This window comes from Apostichopus japonicus, chromosome 6, assembly GCF_037975245.1.
Source record: "Apostichopus japonicus isolate 1M-3 chromosome 6, ASM3797524v1, whole genome shotgun sequence".
Taxonomy (NCBI): domain Eukaryota; kingdom Metazoa; phylum Echinodermata; class Holothuroidea; order Aspidochirotida; family Stichopodidae; genus Apostichopus; species Apostichopus japonicus.
The window spans coordinates 3,537,882-3,559,348 of NC_092566.1; the positions used below are offsets into that span (position 1 = coordinate 3,537,882).

General features: G+C 37.5%; 2 protein-coding genes and 1 long non-coding RNA gene across 4 annotated transcripts in view; 1 reads left to right on the top strand and 2 right to left on the bottom strand.

The window, feature by feature from the left end:
• Positions 1–317: 317 nt before the first annotated feature.
• Positions 318–9,802, bottom strand: LOC139968697 (S-phase kinase-associated protein 1-like). Its single transcript, XM_071972995.1, has 5 exons — positions 9,652–9,802; positions 6,148–6,256; positions 5,744–5,958; positions 3,022–3,162; positions 318–2,659 (listed from the first exon to the last, which is right to left on the bottom strand). Exons 2-5 carry the CDS (start codon positions 6,242–6,244, stop codon positions 2,624–2,626), a joined length of 489 nt encoding a protein of 162 aa, XP_071829096.1. The 5' UTR covers positions 6,245–6,256; positions 9,652–9,802; the 3' UTR covers positions 318–2,623.
• LOC139968698 (uncharacterized) lies at positions 9,776–16,636 on the top strand. Its single transcript, XR_011793527.1, has 2 exons — positions 9,776–9,914; positions 13,714–16,636. It is a non-coding gene; the product is annotated as an uncharacterized lncRNA (long non-coding RNA).
• LOC139968695 (bifunctional 3'-phosphoadenosine 5'-phosphosulfate synthase-like) overlaps positions 14,752–21,467 on the bottom strand; it is a 33,197-nt gene continuing 26,481 nt past the window's right edge. For both annotated transcript variants that reach the window (XM_071972993.1, XM_071972992.1), the window contains 5 exons: positions 20,730–20,935; positions 19,114–19,375; positions 18,575–18,717; positions 17,669–17,794; positions 14,752–17,042 (listed from right to left, as the gene is read on the bottom strand). In XM_071972993.1, the coding sequence (XP_071829094.1) occupies positions 16,803–17,042; positions 17,669–17,794; positions 18,575–18,717; positions 19,114–19,375; positions 20,730–20,935 (977 nt within the window). In that variant the 3' untranslated portion in view covers positions 14,752–16,802. The remainder of the gene's footprint in view (positions 17,043–17,668; positions 17,795–18,574; positions 18,718–19,113; positions 19,376–20,729; positions 20,936–21,467) is intronic.

Consider the following 21,467-nt stretch of genomic DNA (forward strand, 5'->3'; position numbering starts at 1 on the left):
TTCCTTTGTTAAGATTTCACAAAACTGGCCTGAGAGGTTTTTTTAAACTATCAATGTGGCCAGTGGAACCCTGTAATATATATAGTCACGGCATTACAGAGAGGGGGAGGGAATATGTGCATGTAGAATATTTTAGTCATATAAAATAATATTTCAGATCATGTCATTATACACAAAATGTCATAATCAAATTTGTGCCTACCCTTCGTGTATCTAATCATAGTCAATGATTTACACACATTGGAGCGGTGTTCTGCAACAAATACAATTTTGTCTTACTTCAAGAAACATCAAAAAAATTACGACAATATAATATATAACAAGTAATAACAGTTTTTTATTTTCTCTCAATCAAATGAAAGAATATTCACATTTCGAACAAGCAATAATTATGATTAAATTAAAAATGGGGGGTGTGAACACTATACAAAATAATACTTCAAACAACAACTCATTTTTATTTGGGAATTTCCTGTTCCAGAAAGCTTAATAAGGATATATCTACCGATCATGAAAACAAACTTCCAACCCTGCATGGTGCAAAAACATTTTCTATTAACATCCTTATTCATTCAGTATGACCCAAAGCACAAAAAAAGGAATCCTGAATTCATCCATATATAAGGAATCAATATTTAACATTTAATGACACATTTTTATATCACATAGTAAAATGTTTGTGTGTCTTCTCGGTTACCATCACAGTTCCTTGAGAAGTTTGTTTGAAGAATGAATACCTCAGCAGAGTTACAACTAATACATTGTTTAAGAATGCTATGAGGGCATGGGACATTGAAAAGGAATAGTAAGTAGTGATTGGATGATGAACATTATCAAGCTTGTTAAGAAATAACATCTATGTTATTCCTTTCAAAATATGAAAATTACAGTCTCCTTTCAATGAACAATACCCAAAGTTTCGTACAAAGATATCTACCAACTAATAGCAAAGTAAATATTCCTAAAAACGATTTTTATTCCTAAGAAAACACATTGTCATAGTGTTTCAGCTATGCTTGCTGCCTTCAGAATATTTAAATAAAATGAAACCCAGCCATTTTTTTAAACTACAAGCAAGTAGGTGTACTGGTGTTGTATTGTCCAGCCTAGACTACAGACGACCAACCCATTCACGAGTAGAAGGTGAAAAGCGGATTTTTTTCCAGCAGCATCTGTGGAGTACTTCTTTACTTTCATACACGAAGGCAAAACAAACTAACCACCTACTACAACTGAGAACTGGTTAGTAATTTGAGACTGCATTACTAAAAGGGAAAAAACCCTGATCTAAAGACTTATTTCCAATTTGAAAGGCCAAATAAAATGGCAGGTGACTAAAGAACAATTTTTATTACTTCTCTATTTTAATAATAAATAAAAATAAACTAAAACTGTTAGCAAACTGCTTATCCACTAGAGAGCCTGTGTTATAGAATGTATAAAAGTAAGTTGGCCAGACGTTTCGATCCTAGCAGGATCTTCTTCAGAAGCTAAATGACAAGTAACAGTACAGTAACAGAAGGGACAAAAACATGCACAGAATACAGACAGGTTAATGAGCACGGTGAACACAATGAGATCTCAATTGTGTTCACCGTGCTCATTAACCTGTCTGTATTCTGTACATGTTTTTGTCCCTTCTGTTACTGTACTGTTACTTGTCATTTAGCTTCTGAAGAAGATCCTGCTAGGATCAAAACGTCAGGCCAACTTACTTTAATAATAAATATTCAGTAGCTGGCATAAACCAATCAATGTACACCTATTGTAACTCCCTTACTGTAACTCCTCCCACTTTGTCCAAGATCTGCACCTTTCTGATTAAAGCTAAGCATCAATATCCTATCTTGCACACTGACAGAACACAAATGAGCTTGATTAATCTCTTCATCACCTTTTTTTTTTTATGTCTACATACGTTTATTTATTTTTAAACTTTTTGTTTTTAAGGAAGAAATACCGTATAAGAACTGAAAATGCGATATTTTGACACAGAAAGGCAGTGCTGTAACTCAACGTAATATCCGATATGCAACTTTCTGATCGTAACCATGGTTATTTTCTTTTTTCTTTGAGTCATTGTTTAACAGAGGCGAACTTTAAAAGTACAATAGAGTAGAATGTTGAAATAATGTAAACTTGTTTGATTTTCAAGTAACTTATTAACTGCTTGCTACAGAAAAAATACAATTGAAAAGAAGATAAACACCTACTGCTGTTTCAAAAGTTTTTCAATGCTCAGATCAGAGGTTTCAAAAATAGACGAAAAAACACCAGAACTTCAAGAATGTTATAAATTTTGGTAGGCTTACCGATAGAGTGTATCAACTTCACTGCGTCATAAACATTTTCAAGTCATCGATAAATATTTTACAGGGACACGCAAAGAATTATACAGGACGTTAAAATTGTCTTTGAGAAATTCAGATTATCGATAAGACACAAGAACATTGTGCGTTCTTGTATTATCCTCGTGGATGTTTGATATGACCATTGTAAGTGCGAGCACGGTGTCCACTGGGTACTTGAGGGCGGTATGTATGAAGACCATGGTGCAAAACTTATCGATCCAGAACGATAAAGCAATTTCTCTGAACTTTTTTTTTTTCTTTCCCCTTTCCGTTCACTTCTCTTCACACCAGCTATTTTCTTTGCGAACCTGTGAAGATAAACATTAAGAAAAAATGATAACTTTGTTGGAGGGATCCACACAGACACATACTGGACATGGCATTTAAGATTACAAATTCTTGCAAACGAAACAAAACATTTTTCTTAGTTATTTAAAGGGTGTGAAGACTCGCGCACAAAGAAACATCTCATGCCGGTAATCAACTCCTTGAATTAATCTTTGTCCAATAGGTACTTCAAAGCACATGTCTACACTTAAACCTTTAAATCATTTAAGCCAGAAAAGCTTTATTTTACTCATGCGCTTGTGAACTTGGACACATCATCAGCGTTGAATACACATTTTGAAGTTAGCTAACTTTCAAGAAGTGTTCACAACAATTTTCTTACCTGCTCCTCTTCTGCGGGTGTGAAGTCATTTTTTATGTTGAAAGTTTTACGAATCTCTTCTGGTGTCTTTCCCTTGATCATGTTGGCCACCGTCTTGCAGGACGCATCTAAAAGTCCTTTGATATCTAAGTAGTTGGCTGCCTGCATAGAGTTGTGAAAAAGAAAATACAATGGATTGTTGAAGGAAACAGATACAGTGGTGGTAAAAAAAAAAAATACCCAGATATTCTAATTTACAAGTAATTTCTATGCAAAGTGACTAGTCTTATGATACATAAGGGAAAATTGCTTACAATCTTTCTCATTCGGAATCTGAAATACAACATGTTAAGGTTTGGAGCAATGTGGCGATAAATGACTTACTTCGTCTATTGTTAAAATCAAGACTGAATAATTTAGTAAAAAGGTAATTTAATTTGAGTAAATATGGTACAAAAGGGAAGGGGATAAGTTAGCTTGCGTAATTTATGAATAATTATCCCCACATACTATTCAAATACATACACTATCAAAATGTCACTGGGAAATGTGATAAGTAGCGGCTAGTTACCTAATTCCCTGACAGTCAACATGGTTGATCATTGCAAACAAGGTATTACCCAAAACGGGCAAATAATCACGATAGGCATTGTTAGGTGAAACCACACCCTCATGACATTTTGTGTCTCAAAGATATGAACTATTTCCCCCCAATTTTGTGATAACTTGTAAAATCCATCAAACAACAGCAGAATGGATGATATCATCAGGGCACTTCAGCTGAAAATGCCTAAGTTTGTTTTTCTTTATAATTTGTCAATTATTGATTCATGCATTGAAAGTGATATTTCTACAAAAAAAGATACATTTTCATGATATTCAATTGCTATTGTACAGAGAACTTTGACAGCTACGATAACATTCCGAAAGTATTTCGAGATAAATCAACAAGAAGATTACAATAGCCTTAGGGTGCTTTACACTAGATCCCGATCAGATCAGATCACGACTGTAGTGTAAGTGCAGTTCAGAACCGGATGAGATCATCCTATTTTGATCCTGGCAGAGACCAAGATCTGATCCGGATATCGAGATCAATTTTGCAATGTAAACCACTCCCGCATCAACAGTGACCAGAGATATCCGGTGACCTCATTACGTCAAATGCAATCACATGTGTATAGTGTTGTATTGTCACCCTAAGGCTATGCAATCATGACAACGAAAGTTATGGAGTACACGTACTACACGATCTGCGACTGACCCATTCCAATCCGATTTTTTAACCAACATCCGGTAGCGAGGAGGATCAGAGTACGACTCAAGTGTAAAATTATGCGTCCAGATCAATGCATAAGTTTACCACACAGTGAGATGATTTTCTGATAACATAGGGGATCTGACCCTAAGTAAAGCTTTTGAAGAGCATTTGCCCCAGACCCCACAAACAATGATCCAATTTCCTGGAGTAGTTGAATGTTTAGCCAGTAAAACATAGGTGAAACTCATATCTTGAGTAAGGGGCAAGATATTAAATTTGGGGTTTTCAACTAGCAGTGTGGAACATTTTTCTCTTCAATACAAATTTCACATTGTTTCTCACCAGAAAGTACTTTTAAAAGTTAAAGAAATTATGCGGTGGTTTCATGGTAAAGCATGTTTTCTTCCATGTGTGGCATATGATGGAAACACTGTGGAAGTTGTCATAAGGTTTATAATAAAACCTACCTCTTCAACAACCTGCTGATTATTAAATTACAGATTAAATATCTGCATTTTTTTATTGAAACTCTGAGATTTTGGGCAGTTGTTTACCTTGCAAGTATTTGTGTGACTTATGACAGTTGCTTCTAGCCTCGTGACGAGAGCGACTTGGTAATATTACTATTCCTTTAATGTGATTATGAATCACATTTGTTTTGTGATGTCATTGTTATGAAAAGGAGTTGTGACTTGCATAGTCATCGTCAAATGACTGTGCAGACCGATGACTCTTGGAAATTTTATCTTTTCGATTACTGGCAAATACCTGCACCACAACACTATAGGAAATCTATTCTATAGGAAATCAAACTTTTACTGTATAACCAATGCTACGAAATATATGGTATGTAAACTGAGCTAGTGGCCTGATTTACATACATACATACATACATGTATGTAATACATATGTATGTACATACATATGTATACATTTATGTACATACATATACATACACCTGTACGTAAAGATATACACCGAGGATCTTACCAGAATCAATTCAAATAGAGTGCCTTGGTCCACTTTGAGAAATTTGATGTCAAATCCGCAGAGATTGTCTGTCCTTTGCACTCTGGACGTACATACATACATATACATACATTTACGTACATACAAACACATGTACGTAAAGATATACACCGAGGATCTTACCAGAATCAATTCAAATAGATTGCATTGGTCCACTTTGAGAAATTTGATGTCAAATCCGCAGAGATTGTCTGTCCTTTGCACTCTGGACGTACATACATACATATACATACATTTACGTACATACAAACACATGTACGTAAAGATATACACCGAGGATCTTACCAGAATCAATTCAAATAGAGTGCCTTGGTCCACTTTGAGAAATTTGATGTCAAATCCGTAGAGATTGTCTGTCCTTTGCACTCTGGACGTACATACATACATATACATATACATACATTTACGTACATACAAACACATGTACGTAAAGATATACACCGAGGATCTTACCAGAATCAATTCAAATAGAGTGCCTTGGTCCACTTTGAGAAAGTCGATGTCAAATCCGCAGAGATCGTCCGTCCTTTTCTCTGTGGTCTCCTCATCCTCTGGTGGGGCAGGGTCGTCTTTGTGGAACTGGCACCAATTTAAAACTTTGCCCAGGATAGCTGAATTAACATTAGGGAGAGGTATTGCTTCGTCATCATCCTCATCCATTCCCAAATCTATGAACAAGAGTAAAATTACAATCGGTACTTAGTTAAAGAGTAAAGACAACCAATAACTTTTACATACCAACAATAAAATTATCCACCACTCCCCCCCCTCCCCCCCAAAAAAACCACCTATGAGCCTGGGGTAATTCTTCGCAGAAAGCCTTAATTTCACCCCAGAGTTAATAGAGTTCACATCACCTTCTAACATGGTTCTGATTGTAATGGACTGCTTGGCAACATCGACTTCAATGTTGAACACCTCCCCATCGGAACTCTGGAGCTTAATCTTTGGCATTTTGATCAAGATCTGGATGAAAGAAATGAAGCAAATGGAAATAATTGATTAATACTAACTTATCTACGTTTCAAAATATACGATATGTTCATTCTCTTGTACTGTTACATGTTGTGTTGATTCTGCTACAATTTAGCAGTGCAATACACAGTACTTGACCGTTTGAGGGGGGGGGGGGGGGGAAATAGCGTGGTTATCTGCAAAACGATTCGCTGAATCAGTTTTATGAATATTTTTTTTTAGATTCCCAACAAACCTTGAAAGAATATATCCAACAGAATCCCTCTTTTGTCATTTATAGCTGAACAGAAAGCTACGGAAGTTGTGGCTAAATTTAGGAAGGCACTTTCAACGAAGAAACCTGATACAGATTAAGTTTACTTTCATTCCACAGGGAAAATGGATTCTGAACTTCAACAGCCTTGCAGTTCTCTAAACATAAGGTCATATTGGTGTAAAGGTTATTTCAACTATTGGAATGAGTTTTGAGTAGATTCATCATGAAGATAAACAAGTTGCACTTTCCGTTCTGATTTAGTACTTGGATAGGCTAGTGTGATATATGAAACAATTTGTGGAAGTTTTCAGGGTGTGTGCAAAATTAGGGATAAAGACAGTGCATAGTTGCGTGTGCCGGTTTGTGGCTGCACCCTATGGGAAGTCCTCCAGGGGACATGTGGTTGTAGTGCACTGTGGTGCCCCATGTGAGATCGACTGAATTGTGCACACGTTAGTGTGTAGGTGTGACAAGTTACAGATGACTAGGGTTAAGTGGTAAAGTCGTGTGAGAGGGCCTTGGCCTTGAACAAGGAGTGTCCAGTTAAGTGTCCAGTTGACAGATATGGCACGTTATAAGTGGCCGAAAATTAAATTAAATTAATACTTAAGTCCATGAAAATCAGCCCAAGCATAATGATATTACAGCACTTGATTATCAATATCGTTAACCATAAATCATCACCAGTTGCCTACATTAAACTTGAGGGACTGTTAAATTGGATAATAATTCACTAATAATGAGTAATCAAATGATTATAACCAGGTAATAGTTTAGTGTGAAGTCACGTTTTGTGTAGCAGGTTTGAAGGCAGTTAGACTTTCAATCTGCCAACTTTGCATAGCATTTTACAATGCTATGCTGGATAAATGATTCCATGATAACAAAGGTTTAGTAAGAATGAAGAGTATGCAATTTGTAAAATTTAAACAAGCTGGAAACAAAAAATGTATTCTGAGACACTGTCACAATTTCTTTCACAAATCTACCAGAGTTATACAGTAAAATTTAAAGCAAATCTGGAATTTGGGACATTTCTCTTTGCTTCAACTGTTCTGATCTCATATTCTGGAAGGGGACCAGTTGAACAGTAAAATCCTGTTGATGAAGGATAAAACTAATCCACATAGAAAAATTGATGATATCACCATATTACCTTTAACCATTAAATGAACATTTGTTAACTTAACAATTACCATATATACCACACTACCTGTAATTAGATTGTCCAGATGGTAAACCTGAACAATGTTAGCCTGAAATTCTCTACACAATCATGACAAGATAGGCTTTTCCAAACATATTCACCCCTTCAAAAGAATGAGGGGAAGAAACAAAACAAAATTTCAAGTCTTGTCTTATCTCTGTTTATAGCATTAATCTTTGTAAAGTTGTCAAATTGTCATGGAAAAAGAACCTCTTCTGATTGTGTGTTTTCTACTGATTGTTTAACAGCTAACACAAGGCACCAGGTGCTAGCTTTTGTGTGATTGCCAATACTAGCCTCCTCATGTATTGGTGCAAAAAACATTGATTTAGACTGATGATACTGTTAATAATGGTATGAATTAATTAGTCTCTAGGCCTATGCGGTTTTAAATAGCAGAGGAGACTTGCTTTAACCGTACTAGCCTATGTGCGTAGGCCTGTGTTGAGGTTTTTGTGGCCAACAGTCTAGCATAACGTTAGGTCCCTAGGCCTCGTCTTGGTCAGTCCTCCAATTCCTAGCCTAGACCTATTTACAGGCGCTCCTTAAGTGTTCTAAACACTATGTACAGTAAGGGAGGTGGTGTCATTCCGCCTTCGGTACTTTCAGCCATTGTAAATGAGATCTTTCCGCCATAGAAAAGGTGTCATTCCGCCCTTGGCCATAAAGCACTTTTTGTATGGTGGAAAAGAGCACATTATTGTGGGTAGGAGTAACATTAGTACGTAGGTTAGAAATGTAAGGGTAACACTAACAGATTGTTAGGATGGGTTGGTGTTCACTGTTGTCATGTGTTGAATGAGTGAATAGCATTGGCTTGGGAACAAGAAATTCACAGTAAAATGAGACAAGGAATAAGAGTTTATTTTGTTAGGACCGTAGGGATGAAACAACGAGGCAGCTCATCGCAGGTTTTGGATTTAGAGGATTGATTGAATTCTCAAGATGACGGAAAGGTATGGCGTATGTACCTATGCTGGAAAGGCACTAGCGGTCATACTAATTAGCATCAACAGGCCAATTTCACAACAACTCAAGACAACTCAAGGCAACAAGTTTAAAATACCATCAAATACAATGGTTCTAATCAGAGTGTATCTGGAATGGAAACACGTTTAAAACATTATTTTAAAAACATTCAATGATTTGATTTGGAGTTCATTCATCATACTACTTTGGTGCTTTCTTAGTATCTTACTACGTCAACCCACCTTACCGACACTGTACACAAAGGTAGTTCCCAAACCCTAACACAAACCCACCCATATCATAATGGTGCCGCTCAAAGTCATTGCGCAAGCACAATAGCATCACGTGGTCCAATTCTACGGATGGAGAAAGTTGACTATTTTTACGAAAAAAACATTTTTTCCCGTGAAAAATATGTATGCACGATGGTTTCAGTCAGTTTTAAACGTGTTTCCAGATACACTCTGATTACAACCATTGTATTTGATGGTATTTTAAACTTGTTGTCTTGAGTTGTCGTGAAATGGGCCTGTTGACGCCAATTAGTACGACCTGGCACTTGGCCTAGTTCCGTACAGTTAAAACTTATAGAGTATGTAGCATACTGTGGAAGCGCCTGGGTTAGTACTATTACTAAAGTCTACCGTTATAACGATTACTAGGCCTAGCCTACTCATTAAATATTAGTAACTAACGATATGACTACCGTAAGGCCTATGCTAATGCTATATGCCAAAGGTTGTTGTTAGGCTAGGCGCTGTAACTTAGTGTTAGACTGAGAGTTAGGCTAGACTGCGACTTTGCCAACACACAGAAGGGCCTAAGACAACACAGTCAATCGCTTTGAACTGACGATGAACAACCTAAATATACCAAAATATTACCGCCAAAAGAACACACACGGTATCGCTATCGTATAATTTCGAACACGGTGGAAAAAATCGTAGTACTTACAGATAATACAATAAACTTCGTTGTTCGCTTTGGGTTTTAATATCAACACCAAGGTAGCCAAGCAGTTGATTTCTCAGATCATACGTACAGATTCTTCCTAGCCAACGAGACAATAAATGATATGGCAAGAAATACGTTGGAGTGTGATCGGCACAGTGATACCGGTGACATCACTGACTATGGAATGCCGAATGTGTATGCAAAGTGTACACAGCTATAGTTCAAACGGATGAACTGCAAATGAAATGTAAGCGAGTACAAACGTAAGTGACCTTGACTTAGTATATAACCATTTAGACCTATTTTTCACAAACACATAGACACACACACATTCACACACATACACGCACACGCACATCAAACACAAAATTATGCATAAGTAGCTAAATTTGTAAAGGAACGTCTGGTTCCTCGGATTGAAGGTAGTATGTATAGGCCCCAAATTTTAGCACGCATATAATTGCTAAAAGTTTTCAAAAAGTCCTTTCCTGGGAGTCTTTGTTCTCCAAATTATTCCCAGACATTCTTAATGAACACACAAGATGTACATTTCTTCCAAGGTGGTAATAAAAACAGTTTAAGAATTTGACCAAATGTGACCATATTTGAATATCGTGCATATTTGGGGCCAATACAGCATACCTTTAAGCTGCAGTGCTTTATATATGAAAGTTATTTCGATATCGTGATGTTACATATCTCAGAAAGTCACTGTAAACATTGTACTGAGTAAAGGTGGCATATGTAAGGCACACACCAAGTTGACGTTTTTCAGAGTCTCAACAAAAGTGTCTGGAACTCAGTCCAACAAATCGTAAACCAACTCCTCAAAGACAGGCAAAAGTCTATAAATCAACACTGAAAGTTTGATATGTGAAAAATATGCTACCGTCAAGTTTGTACAACTGACAACACTTGTAGCGGAGTTGTTGAGTCGGTTGGTGAAAGGCCGGGCATGTTCAGGTGTATTAATTAGATATATAACATAAATGTAATTGTAAGTTATAATCTGGTCTCGGTATGTGGACCGAGACTTATGCAGGGCGGATAAAGCAAAAAAGGGTCAGGGTATGTTTGCCAGGTGCCAAAATACAGGATGTCAGTGAAAGGGTAAACAAAATTGTGTCAAATGCGGAGGTGGTTGTGTGGTCCAGGTAGGTACCAATAATGTGCAGAAGGAGTCACTCGACATATTTCGGACAAGGTATCACGATTGGTGTGTCGCCTACCATTAAACCGTGCTAAAGTTGTCATCTGTATAGTCTATTGCCAAGATTTGACAACAAGGTTCAATCACATAAAATGGTATAACTTTGAATGGTTTCTTGCATAGTCTTTGTTCTGACTACTGCTTCACATTTGTTGACATGTGGTCATGTTTCCAGGGTAGAAGGGATTTGTTTGCCAGGGATGGGTTGCCCTTAGCTAATACTGGGGCCTTGTTGTTTGGTAGGATGGTTAATTACTCTGTTGAACAGCTTAAACTAAATTGAGGGGGGGGGGCGATGGGGGCAGCCATAAATTTTGATAAGGATTATATTTCTAGTGGAGGTGCTTATAGGCAATTTGAAGGCAAGGAAAGTAATAGTAATAGTTCTAACATAATCAGGAGGCATGCTAAGGTACATAGTTTCAGGGATAAACTGAAGATTGTCTTTATACCAATGATAGAAGTATTCGTAAAAATTTTGCTGAATTTACTGTTCTTCTTGAGGATCTGATGTGTTTGGTATCGCAGAATCTTGGTTAAGGGAGGACATTGATAGTGCTGAGGTTTCTTACCCGGGGTATGTTGTGTATCGTCAGGACAGGAGGGATATACTCATAATGGAATTGGTGGGGAGTTTTACTTTATGTTAGGGATGATATTTTAAGTGTTGAGACATCTCAGTTGCAAGGTTCTTTTTTAAATTCTGTCTGATGCGAGTTCTCCCCAGACAACTCCAAGAAGTCCAGTGATGTTATAAATATTGGTGTTGTTACCGTTCTTCTAACAGCAGCGAAGATAACGATGTTTTACTGTTTGATTCAATTAGAAAGGCTGCTAAAGGTGATGTTGTTATTATGGGCGACTTTAATTTTCCTGACATTAATAGATAGATGGTTCCAGTAGTAGGAAGGGTAATAACTTTCTAGATGTTGTGCAAGATTGCTTTTTAAATCAGCCTGTTACTTTCCCTACTGGGGGGGGGGGGGAAATATATAACATCCTGGAATTGTTTTTGAGTTCTGATCCAAGCAATGTTGTTGATTTGACGGGTCTAGGAAAACTAGGAACTAGCGATCATGATACACTAGCTTTTGAAGTTGTTTGCAAGATCGTAAATTCTCTTAGCAAGGAAAAAGTCCCTGATTTTTCGAGATTAGATACAGAGGCAATTGCAACTTTAAGGTACAGATTGGATTAATTTGTTTAGAGATATGAGTGCTTCTCAGTCTTGCCAAGGATTTGTTTAGCTGATAAGTTAAAGGTCATTATGGAAAATCATGTTCCATGGAAGAATCGTCGTAAAAGCAGTATGCCTTCCTGGATGAATAAGAAGTTACATTTGCAATTAGGCAAAAACGTAGAATGTGTAAGTTGTTTAGGAGGACTAATTCTGAATTTCTTTCGGCCAAGTTTAAAATTTATCAGCTGAAGGTAGAACGCTTAGTCTCTGATGCAAAATTTAATTTCGAAAATAAAATTGCCCTATATATATTAAGGATAACACAAAGGCCTTCTTTTCTTATGTCAGGTCAAAGCAGAAAGTTGCAATTGTTTCTCTTAGGACACCACAGGCAGATAATATAGTTACTGATAGTCAGGATCTTACAGATCTTTTGAATAACTATTTTGTGTCGGTTTTCAAGGGAAGATATGAGTAGTATTCCAGATTTTCAGGGGGAAGTGATGGTCCTAAACTGGATACGGTCTTATTTTTGGATGAGGTTGTCTTAAAGGAGCTGTTTTGTCTAAATGTTTCTAAAGCTTCTGGACCTGATGCAATCCATCTGTACTTGAAGACTTTTGCACACCATTTCTGCGTTCCACTCTCATTGGTTTTTAGTAAATTATGAATGAAGGTTATGTTCCTAAGGACTGGAGATGTACTATAGTATTACCCTAAGTTTCAAGAAGGGTGATAAGTCTAAGCCTGTAATTACTAGTTAGGCTTTATTAGCAGTTGGTTAGGCCTCATCTGAAGTATGCTGTGCAGGCTTGGAACCCATATTTTGCTGAGGATAAGGAAGTACTCGAAAAGGTCCAGAGGAGGGCTACTAGGATGATTAGTTCCTTAAAGAGGGTTCCTTATTATATGCGGTTACAACTGTTGATTTATTGAATCTCACCACACTGGAGCTTAGGAGGTAACGTGGTGACTTAATTCAGGTTTTCAAGATTTTGTATAGTTTGACAATTTATCCTTCACTGACCTTTTTATGCTTGCTAATAGTAGTTGTACCAGAGGTCATTGTCTTAAACTCCAAAAGTCACAAAGTAGGATTAATATTCGGCATAACTTTTTTCTAATAGGGTTGTGAAAGAGTGGAACGGTTTGCCTGAGAAAGTTGTAATTGCAAGTAGTGTGAATGGGTTTAAGAATGCTTTGGACAAGCACTTTAAGCATTGTAATCGGGTCTGAGTGTTTGTCTTCAGTTTCTTTCTCTCTAGTATACGGTCCTTGATAGGGACTTGAGTGTCCCCCCTGATCCTTGTTTTTCTACTAAACTAAACTATCATAGTTACGTCAACACGGAAGTAATCTCATGAATATTTGTTTCATAATTTTATGATAATTCTTGCGCTCAAAAGTTTCCATGGTGTCATACTAACTGGACAGGGAGTTTTGAATTATGGTACTCTCAAGCAACACTTCTTTTTGCTTCACTTGTTGGCTTCACTTGTTTTGGAATTTGCATGCGGCAACAACTCAAGATACTGACCAATGTATTTTAGTGCTCATGTAGCAGTGTAATGGACCTCAGGCTAAAGGGCGTCGTTAGGCTATAGACTAAAACCAGGGCTGGGCATGAAACTGATCTTGCAGGCTACTATAAATGTCTTTATGCAATCCGCAGGCCGCAACACAGGAGAGAAGAATTGGAAGAACATGATGTCGGATAGCTTAGTTCAGTCCAGTCCAGTCTTAGCTCGATCAGTTTATGCTTCCCAAGGGTTTCAAGGCTTTCCTTTTTGGAGAGTGTTCAGAGAATGAAGCAGACAACGACCCATTCCTGCGACAAGGACTACCACTTATCGGATGGATGCCGAGAGTTTACCTCAGCATTCGATCACTTTCTCAAATACTGAGTGAGGTGCATGTGAAAGCACCCATTTCATCATCAATGCAGTGTAACCATGGCGAAAACATGTTGTTTCAAATCCATTAAAAGTACAGATACCAACCCCATTACCAAATTCGCAAACCACAACCATCCAATCCATGAAATGACTCCGCGGCTCAATAAGACAGCAAAGCAGCTATTTTGAATACGTCACCAATATCGGTAGAACTTTACAACCGGGAACCTAATAATGGACATGCACTTTAGCCGCTACTCTAAGCTTTCACCTAGAGATAACTTTCAGAAAGTCCTATCTTCAGATTGTCTTTCTCTCTTCATTAATTTCAGTAGCAGAAACTGATCTGGGAGGATATAACGGACCATGTATAAAAGGCCCCACCTGAGCCTGGTTGAGTGGTCCGATTCTTCCCAGACTTAATGAATAAATCCACTGATATTTTTTCCACCAACTGCTTATGGCGGTGGGGACCAATTTTGCCCCCTCCCCTCTGCAAATGCCACTGGTACCAATGATGTTTTACAACCTTTCTCAGTCTTTTTGTCAATAACTAGCTTTACCTAGTACTGCAACAGGTGGTGGAAGGAATATTATGTGGGGTAACTTTATCAAACTCTTAAGGTGTCTCTGACTGGGTTCTCATGTGATATGATTGTTAATGTAAATCAACATTAAGTCAAGGAACTCTCCAAAGCATAAAACTGAATTATGGTTTCAACTATGATAATTCTTGAAAATTTTGGAAAAGCAAATACTTGGGATTTCTAGTACAACAAACAGAAACAGAAAAAAAGGAAGTCTTACCAGAAATGCAGGAAATATTATAGAAATATATTAGAGCTTTGATATTACATTCGATTTTACTTTCATTGATAGAATATTACCAAATGGTGGTTCAATAAGTTTTCGTACTGAGGAGCAAATTATTTAAAAAAGAACGAATATAGAAAAATGCCAAACATTTATTGGACCGGAAATGAAAATTATTACCTTGAACATTTGCAGGCAAAAAAAAGAAGAAGATAAACTCAAGAATTCAAGGCACTTTTGACAATTGTTTCATTTACTATTGTCTTGGAAATACCAGAGGTACTTATACATCCCCTTCTAAAACTTTGATTTAAGTTTTCCAAGAATTTTTGGCAACTAGTTTTAATTTATGAATATTCATGAAGATGACATAAACATGTTTCAAATAAATAGGATAACGACATGGCATATGATGGTAAACGATACTAGAACTGACATGTACAGTTTCACTTGAACGTAATCGAATAAGTTTGTGTCTTTTTTGTATATTTTGCACTTTGTTTTAACATTTTCTTCTTGTTATTAACATTAATTTTAAGATGAAACAATTGGGGAATATTCTTCTTGAAGAGATAAACGGATGTAGCTCTGTTTATAGATCACCCAGAGTGTATCTGTTGACCTTAATTTTTCAAGAAATGAGAAGAGTTAAACCTTCTAGGAGACAGAGAGAGAAGGAGATGCAGCAATCTGTAAATTTCTTATTACTGGCAGTGATTCGAGGGCAGTTACTCCTTCAAGTGTCAATCTTATCCCGAGAGGTTAATGCTCTTCACAGCATCCCAAACAATGCCTAGTAATGCTCAGTGCTTTGGACTCAGTTTTCGTACGATATGACAACTGCCTATTTTGATAACCATTTAAAACTTGTGTGAAGAAAAATTTCTTCGGAAATTGTAAAACATTCGTCTGCAGCTTTTGGAAGACTCGGAAGCAACTTTCTGTTTTGACGGGTAACAAGAAACAGCAATTTTCTTTTGAGGAGAATTGATACTTCATCCACAGTTCGCTAACCTTTTCAACCGTTTCTAAATTTTTCAAATCCAATGACAACGGTAACACAAGAACACTCGGCCAACATCACAAATCTGGACATGTGATTTATGGAATAAATTTTGGGGGTAAAGTGCAAAAAATTCTCTGCAATTTGATAAAATGCATGATAAAACGCATGAAAGTAACTGAATATAGTTTCTCTGTATATGTGCAAGTTACTACTATAGGGTCCATATGAGTTTGGGTCCCACTATTTAAAAGGGTACTAACTTTGGATGATAAACATACGTAAGTACTTGACTAGTAGCCATCTTATTTCATTTGGTGAAACAATAACATGAGTATTATTATTTGGCTTTCACATTCAGCATGGACTCGACCTGGGAAACATTTTGAGAGCTGAAATACATGTTTTTTTTTCCACTTTTGTAACAGCAAGGTAAATACATGCAATGCTCCAATAAAGCTTAGAAAGACTTAGAAAAAACAATCACATCACAGCACACTAAATGTAACAAGGTAAAGCACATGTATGGGATCTACTACATGATAATATGAATATGCATGCCAATTACCATAAATTACCATAATCTTATGTCATGACAACGAAGCAACATTTGAGACCCTTCTTCAAGTCTGTTCGTTTCTTACTAAAGTATGATAGCAAGGCCTAACATCACCAGAAATAATTTGGGTAAATTTGAGTATTTTGCTTTTAAGATATCACTCAATAACCACGAATAAAGATCATTGGATAATACACCTTGCTTTCAACTGTAACAGCTGCAATTCTAAGATAAGGGGAAAGCGGGAGGTGCGAGGAGGGGGGGGGGGGCACTGGTAGGAGAATGTTGAACTATTCAAGTGGTAGCCTAAATCATGCAGAGAGAACTAACTCACAGACACACAGAATCAAATAAAGAGGTATATCGACTTTTTTTTTATGAAAATGATTTCATCTAACAGAAGAGACAGCAAGAGGGAATCAATAGGACATTAAAGGAGTTGTCTGGACAGACAGCCCAAGTTGGGAGTTTTGCATCTCTCATAGAGGGTGCTATTTTGTAATGGACTGGTAGTACTCGCAGAGAATCTTCCAGGCCTTTGGTGCCATGAACCCATCTGGTGGTTGCTCATTGCTCCTGGCCAACTTTCGCATTTTAGTACCGGATATGAACAGAAAGTCGTCCTTGTTTTCTGGGTCGAAGAAATCCATGGCCTTCTTTTTGTTGTTGTAAGCAGCAACTCGGAATGGAATAATTTCAAGCTGAGTGAGACCTGGAGCCATTGTAAGGACCTGGAGGGAGAAAAGACATCATCACATATGTGTCTAGATTTTCCTTTTTTTAAGTTTACTGTACCTTACTTCTGAAGTATCAACATTCACAGAAATACTCAAAGATCCCATGCAATGGTTACCTAAAGGTGGACATCATCTGCTCATGCACAATCCACATTTTTAGAATGAACTGGCTGCTATAAACTGCAAACAAGGCACTAGCAGAATTTCCCGATATGATTGACAGGAAGTTACTGGATAACTCTGTGCGTGCAGACAAATATATTAAAAATACTGTTTGGTACAAAATTATTTCAGGTGTAGAAAAGGAAAACCTAGCCCTCTCTCTAGCTTCAAACTACCATTGAATTCTGATTAGCCCATGAAGCAATCTGTTTGGGATTTTGATATATCTTACTAAGCAAGAAGCCAGATGAAACTGAAAGTTAGATTGAAGGTTAACAATTTAAAAAAAGATATCGCTAGGAATGAGATCAAAACCTTTGCAGATATAGATGACATCTTCCAGAGCAGTTTTCATTGTAGAGCTATTTTAAAGCTGCTCACCAATGTCCTTATCACATCTGCATCAGGTATATTTTCAAACAAAATTTTAAGAAATGAAATTTGAGAAAACCACTCACTCTGCGCCCGTGGGAGTGGTCGTACAGATCCTTGGTCCCATCTGGATGTGGCATACCTGCGGGATCACGACCTACGATGTAGAAGTTGGCACCCGTGGCCATTCTTGCTTTGGCATGCCATTGCACCTGAGGAATGAGAAGAAGGAAGGTTGAGTATCTTAAAGTCCATGAAGACTGAAACTTGCATCAGTTCCTGCTATAAACATCTTAAACCAATTGGTCATGCCACAGCCCTACAATTCTACTTTTTTTCCAAAGAAACACTACTGCTGGCTTAGGCTTAAAAAATCACTGTAGCATGTATACCTAGCCTATCAAACATATAAGAGCCACTTTTCACTTTGCCTCAAAGTAATTACCAGCCAACGTTTTTTGGGGGGAAGTAAAAGGCTGTCCGGCATTCGTATGAAGAAATTTGGTAGTAATATGAATGCATTTGATGCACACGGCTAACTTAAAATATCTCATACAAAATCACATTTTATGTATAATATTATATTTTTTTATGAAATAATATTTCCACTTCTAATTAGAGCAAGGTATTTTCACTGCTCTGTATTATTGTATTAAATTGTCCAGCACTTTCTCATATTTTTCATGTCACTGTGTGTACTCTACAAAATAAATGGATTTCAACACTGTAGAGAGTTCCATCATGCATGCAGTGAGTTGGTGCCCATATCCTAGCAAAATGTCCTGTACTCAAGTTTCACCCTCATGGGTTTCTACTTGCACATGGTACTGTGGGTACTTTAAAAACAATCTAGTACAGATTCTAGTACAAGACTAAGTACCTCTACTAGTTCTTGTACCAAGGAGAATTCTAACTTGTACTTTTGCTTGTGGTTTTGTAACTTGTTCTACAAGCCATGAGATTTTAAGAACTAAATCGCAAAAGTGACTCACTTCCGTAGGGCCCGCATACATCATTGGTGATGGGAATATGGCCACGACTGTGCTGTCTGGGTCCAACACTCCCTCCTCTAGGATGGCCTCATGTTGTCTCATACGGGTAGCGAGTGGTACATCATCTGCCTTGGTCCAACCACCTACAGAAAAAATGCATTGGTAAATGTCCGAATTAAGTAATATTCTCAAACCTATTTATCACATATCCCTTTTTTTCCGTCTGGGGATATTTTCTGGCATAGATGCAACAAAAGTGTTTGAGACTGTTCAAAGGGACATCTGACGAATGCTGTTGCATTTGCAAAATAGCATCTTCTCTCCAGATAGGCATGTTCATAGATGCACAGACAAATATATTCAACAGAATGTTTATTATAGATAAATATTTCAACGTTTATTTTGATTCCTTAAAAAATGCGATACATTAGTGGGAGTTGATGAAAAAAACAGGTGGGGAACAAGTTTAAATATTCAAATTTTAGCCTTCTTGTCTGCAGAATATTTGACATCTATTGCATGAATAGCACAAAACTCACCCAAGGGATGAAGTAGAAGAACAGGCTTTTTGAAACCACGTTCTTTCAAACGGCGTTTGGTGTCATTCATGAGTAAGGCGTGGCCATTGTGGACAGGGTTTCGTAGCTGGAATGCAAAGACGGCATCTGCTCCCATCTCTCTAAACTTCTTTCGCAGTTGGTTTGGCGTCAAGCGGAATTGATCCAGGCCATCGTTCCAACGTATTTGCTCCAGGACTTCCAGGTCTCCACCCACCAGCCAATCACCGCTATCCATCACCATCTACAGGAGTAATCAGAAATGACACACATTTTCGTAAACTTCCACTTGTAAGTTTGAGCGGATTGGTTGTACAGATTCATGTTATAATAATATAGCTTGGTATCCTGTAGATATAACCATTCCTAGAAGGGTCAGTTGACTTTGCTTTCCATTTTCAATTATTGTCGATCACAATTTGTAATTAAGTAGTTCAGTACTTGGTGATATCTCTTGGTCTTTGCCTGCACAATATATAAACTCTAGTCATCTGAATGGATTGTGCTCATAGATAAGCTTATTCAAATGACCTGATTCAAATGACCTGACCTCGACACACCACCTCCTTTCACCACACTACATCAACTAACCTCAGATTACCTCATCTAAATGACAATCAGATACTTATGGATAACTATACATGATACAACCTCACCTTATCTCAATACAACCTCACTACAACACACTGCACCTGCTCATGCCCCACTGTATCTCATCGCATCACCTAACATCACATCAATGTAAGAATCAGATCATAATGCTTATGGATAACTACATCTGATTCAGGCAGCCTCACTTCACCTCATCTCAATACACCTCACTACATCATAATACCACACCTCAACTCGCCTCACATGAAATCACCCAAACGACAATCACATTCATTATTGCACGAGTGCAATACCATGGTCTGCAACTGTGCAAAATCTGTAGCAATGCTTCAAAATACAGAACTTTTAAACAAAACCAAAAATCCTGCACAAACAATTGCCTTTCATATTCTACAGATTTTGAAATGAGATTGTGGTATTTCAAGGAGGTCATCGTTGCATCAATAATAAACAGAAGACCGCTACTTAATTAAGCATGTCGGAATACAAGAAACAGAAGCCAAGTACTAGATATTTCAGCTTCTAGTCTATATATGTCTAGTGTAAATATGTTTGCCTCACCTATGTTAGGAGGTAGAGTAGCAATATTCCAGTCAAAATTGTAAGGGGGGGGGGGGGTATTTTTAGGAAGTTTTGGACAGACAGATGTAAATGTTTTAATTTTTTAAAGGTAGGGAAAGTGCCATTGTAAAATATTGCAGCTTTCCAATGTGGTCTAGATGGTTAAATGTTTAGGTTGAGTGGAGGGGGAGAGGGAGGTTGGGGGAGGCTGTGTCACTTGAAGAGGTCCCTTCTGTTAGTTAGCTATTCTAGTCATCCAGGGGACATTGAAGAATTGTAATTAATGTTTTTGCAAAAGATGAGCATTAACATAACCCTGGTAAGAAACTGTAGCCTTAGGCAGAAACCTCAAGTAGGGTACAGGCCTTGCCAGAAAGTGGAGAAAAACAAGTAATTTTTTGGGCCTTTTCTGTGCCCCTCCCTACCTTGATGTATGGATGCCCGTCATGAGAGGTACCCCACTGTCGGCAGCATCTTTCCTCCTTGCGATGAGTGTAAAATTCCGGTGTGCGGAGGATGGCTATGGGTTTTCCTTCGTACTTCAAGGTGAAGGCGGCGCACTTCTCCAGACGTTCTTTATCCTCCGTGTGGACCGGTAGTACGATGGGAACCGACTGGTTGACAGTTCCGGCTGATATAAAACGAGAGAGAGAGAGAAGAAATCTATGAAATGTTTCTCAAAAGTCAAAGAAAATAATTACAGATCATTCCAAGCCATAACAATCTTCTTTTTTTACCTTTTTTTTTGGTATCAAACTTTTGCCAAATTATTTGAAGCTTAACTCCTCTGTTTTTCATAGCAATTTTGTGATGATTAAATCAAAAGAAAATGACGTTCTTTTTGGGGTTTCAAAAATACACTATAAGAGCATTGGATTTGATTACCCAGTTTTGGTACACGAAATATATCCACTTGCTAAGATGCAACTGTTTGCTGGACAAAGATATAACTACTCTTCAACAGACAATGACATTACATATAAGAAAAGGCGGGAACTAACAAAGCAGTTCGTGAAACTGCTACCCCCGTAACGCTAACAGAGGGAATCTAGTGCGGGAGTCACTCTAAACCAAACAGTCCCTGAATACCCTCACTAAACAAGAAAAGGATACTTATCAGGCTGTTGAAAGACTGTAAACTCCTTAATAATCCAAAGGGAGAA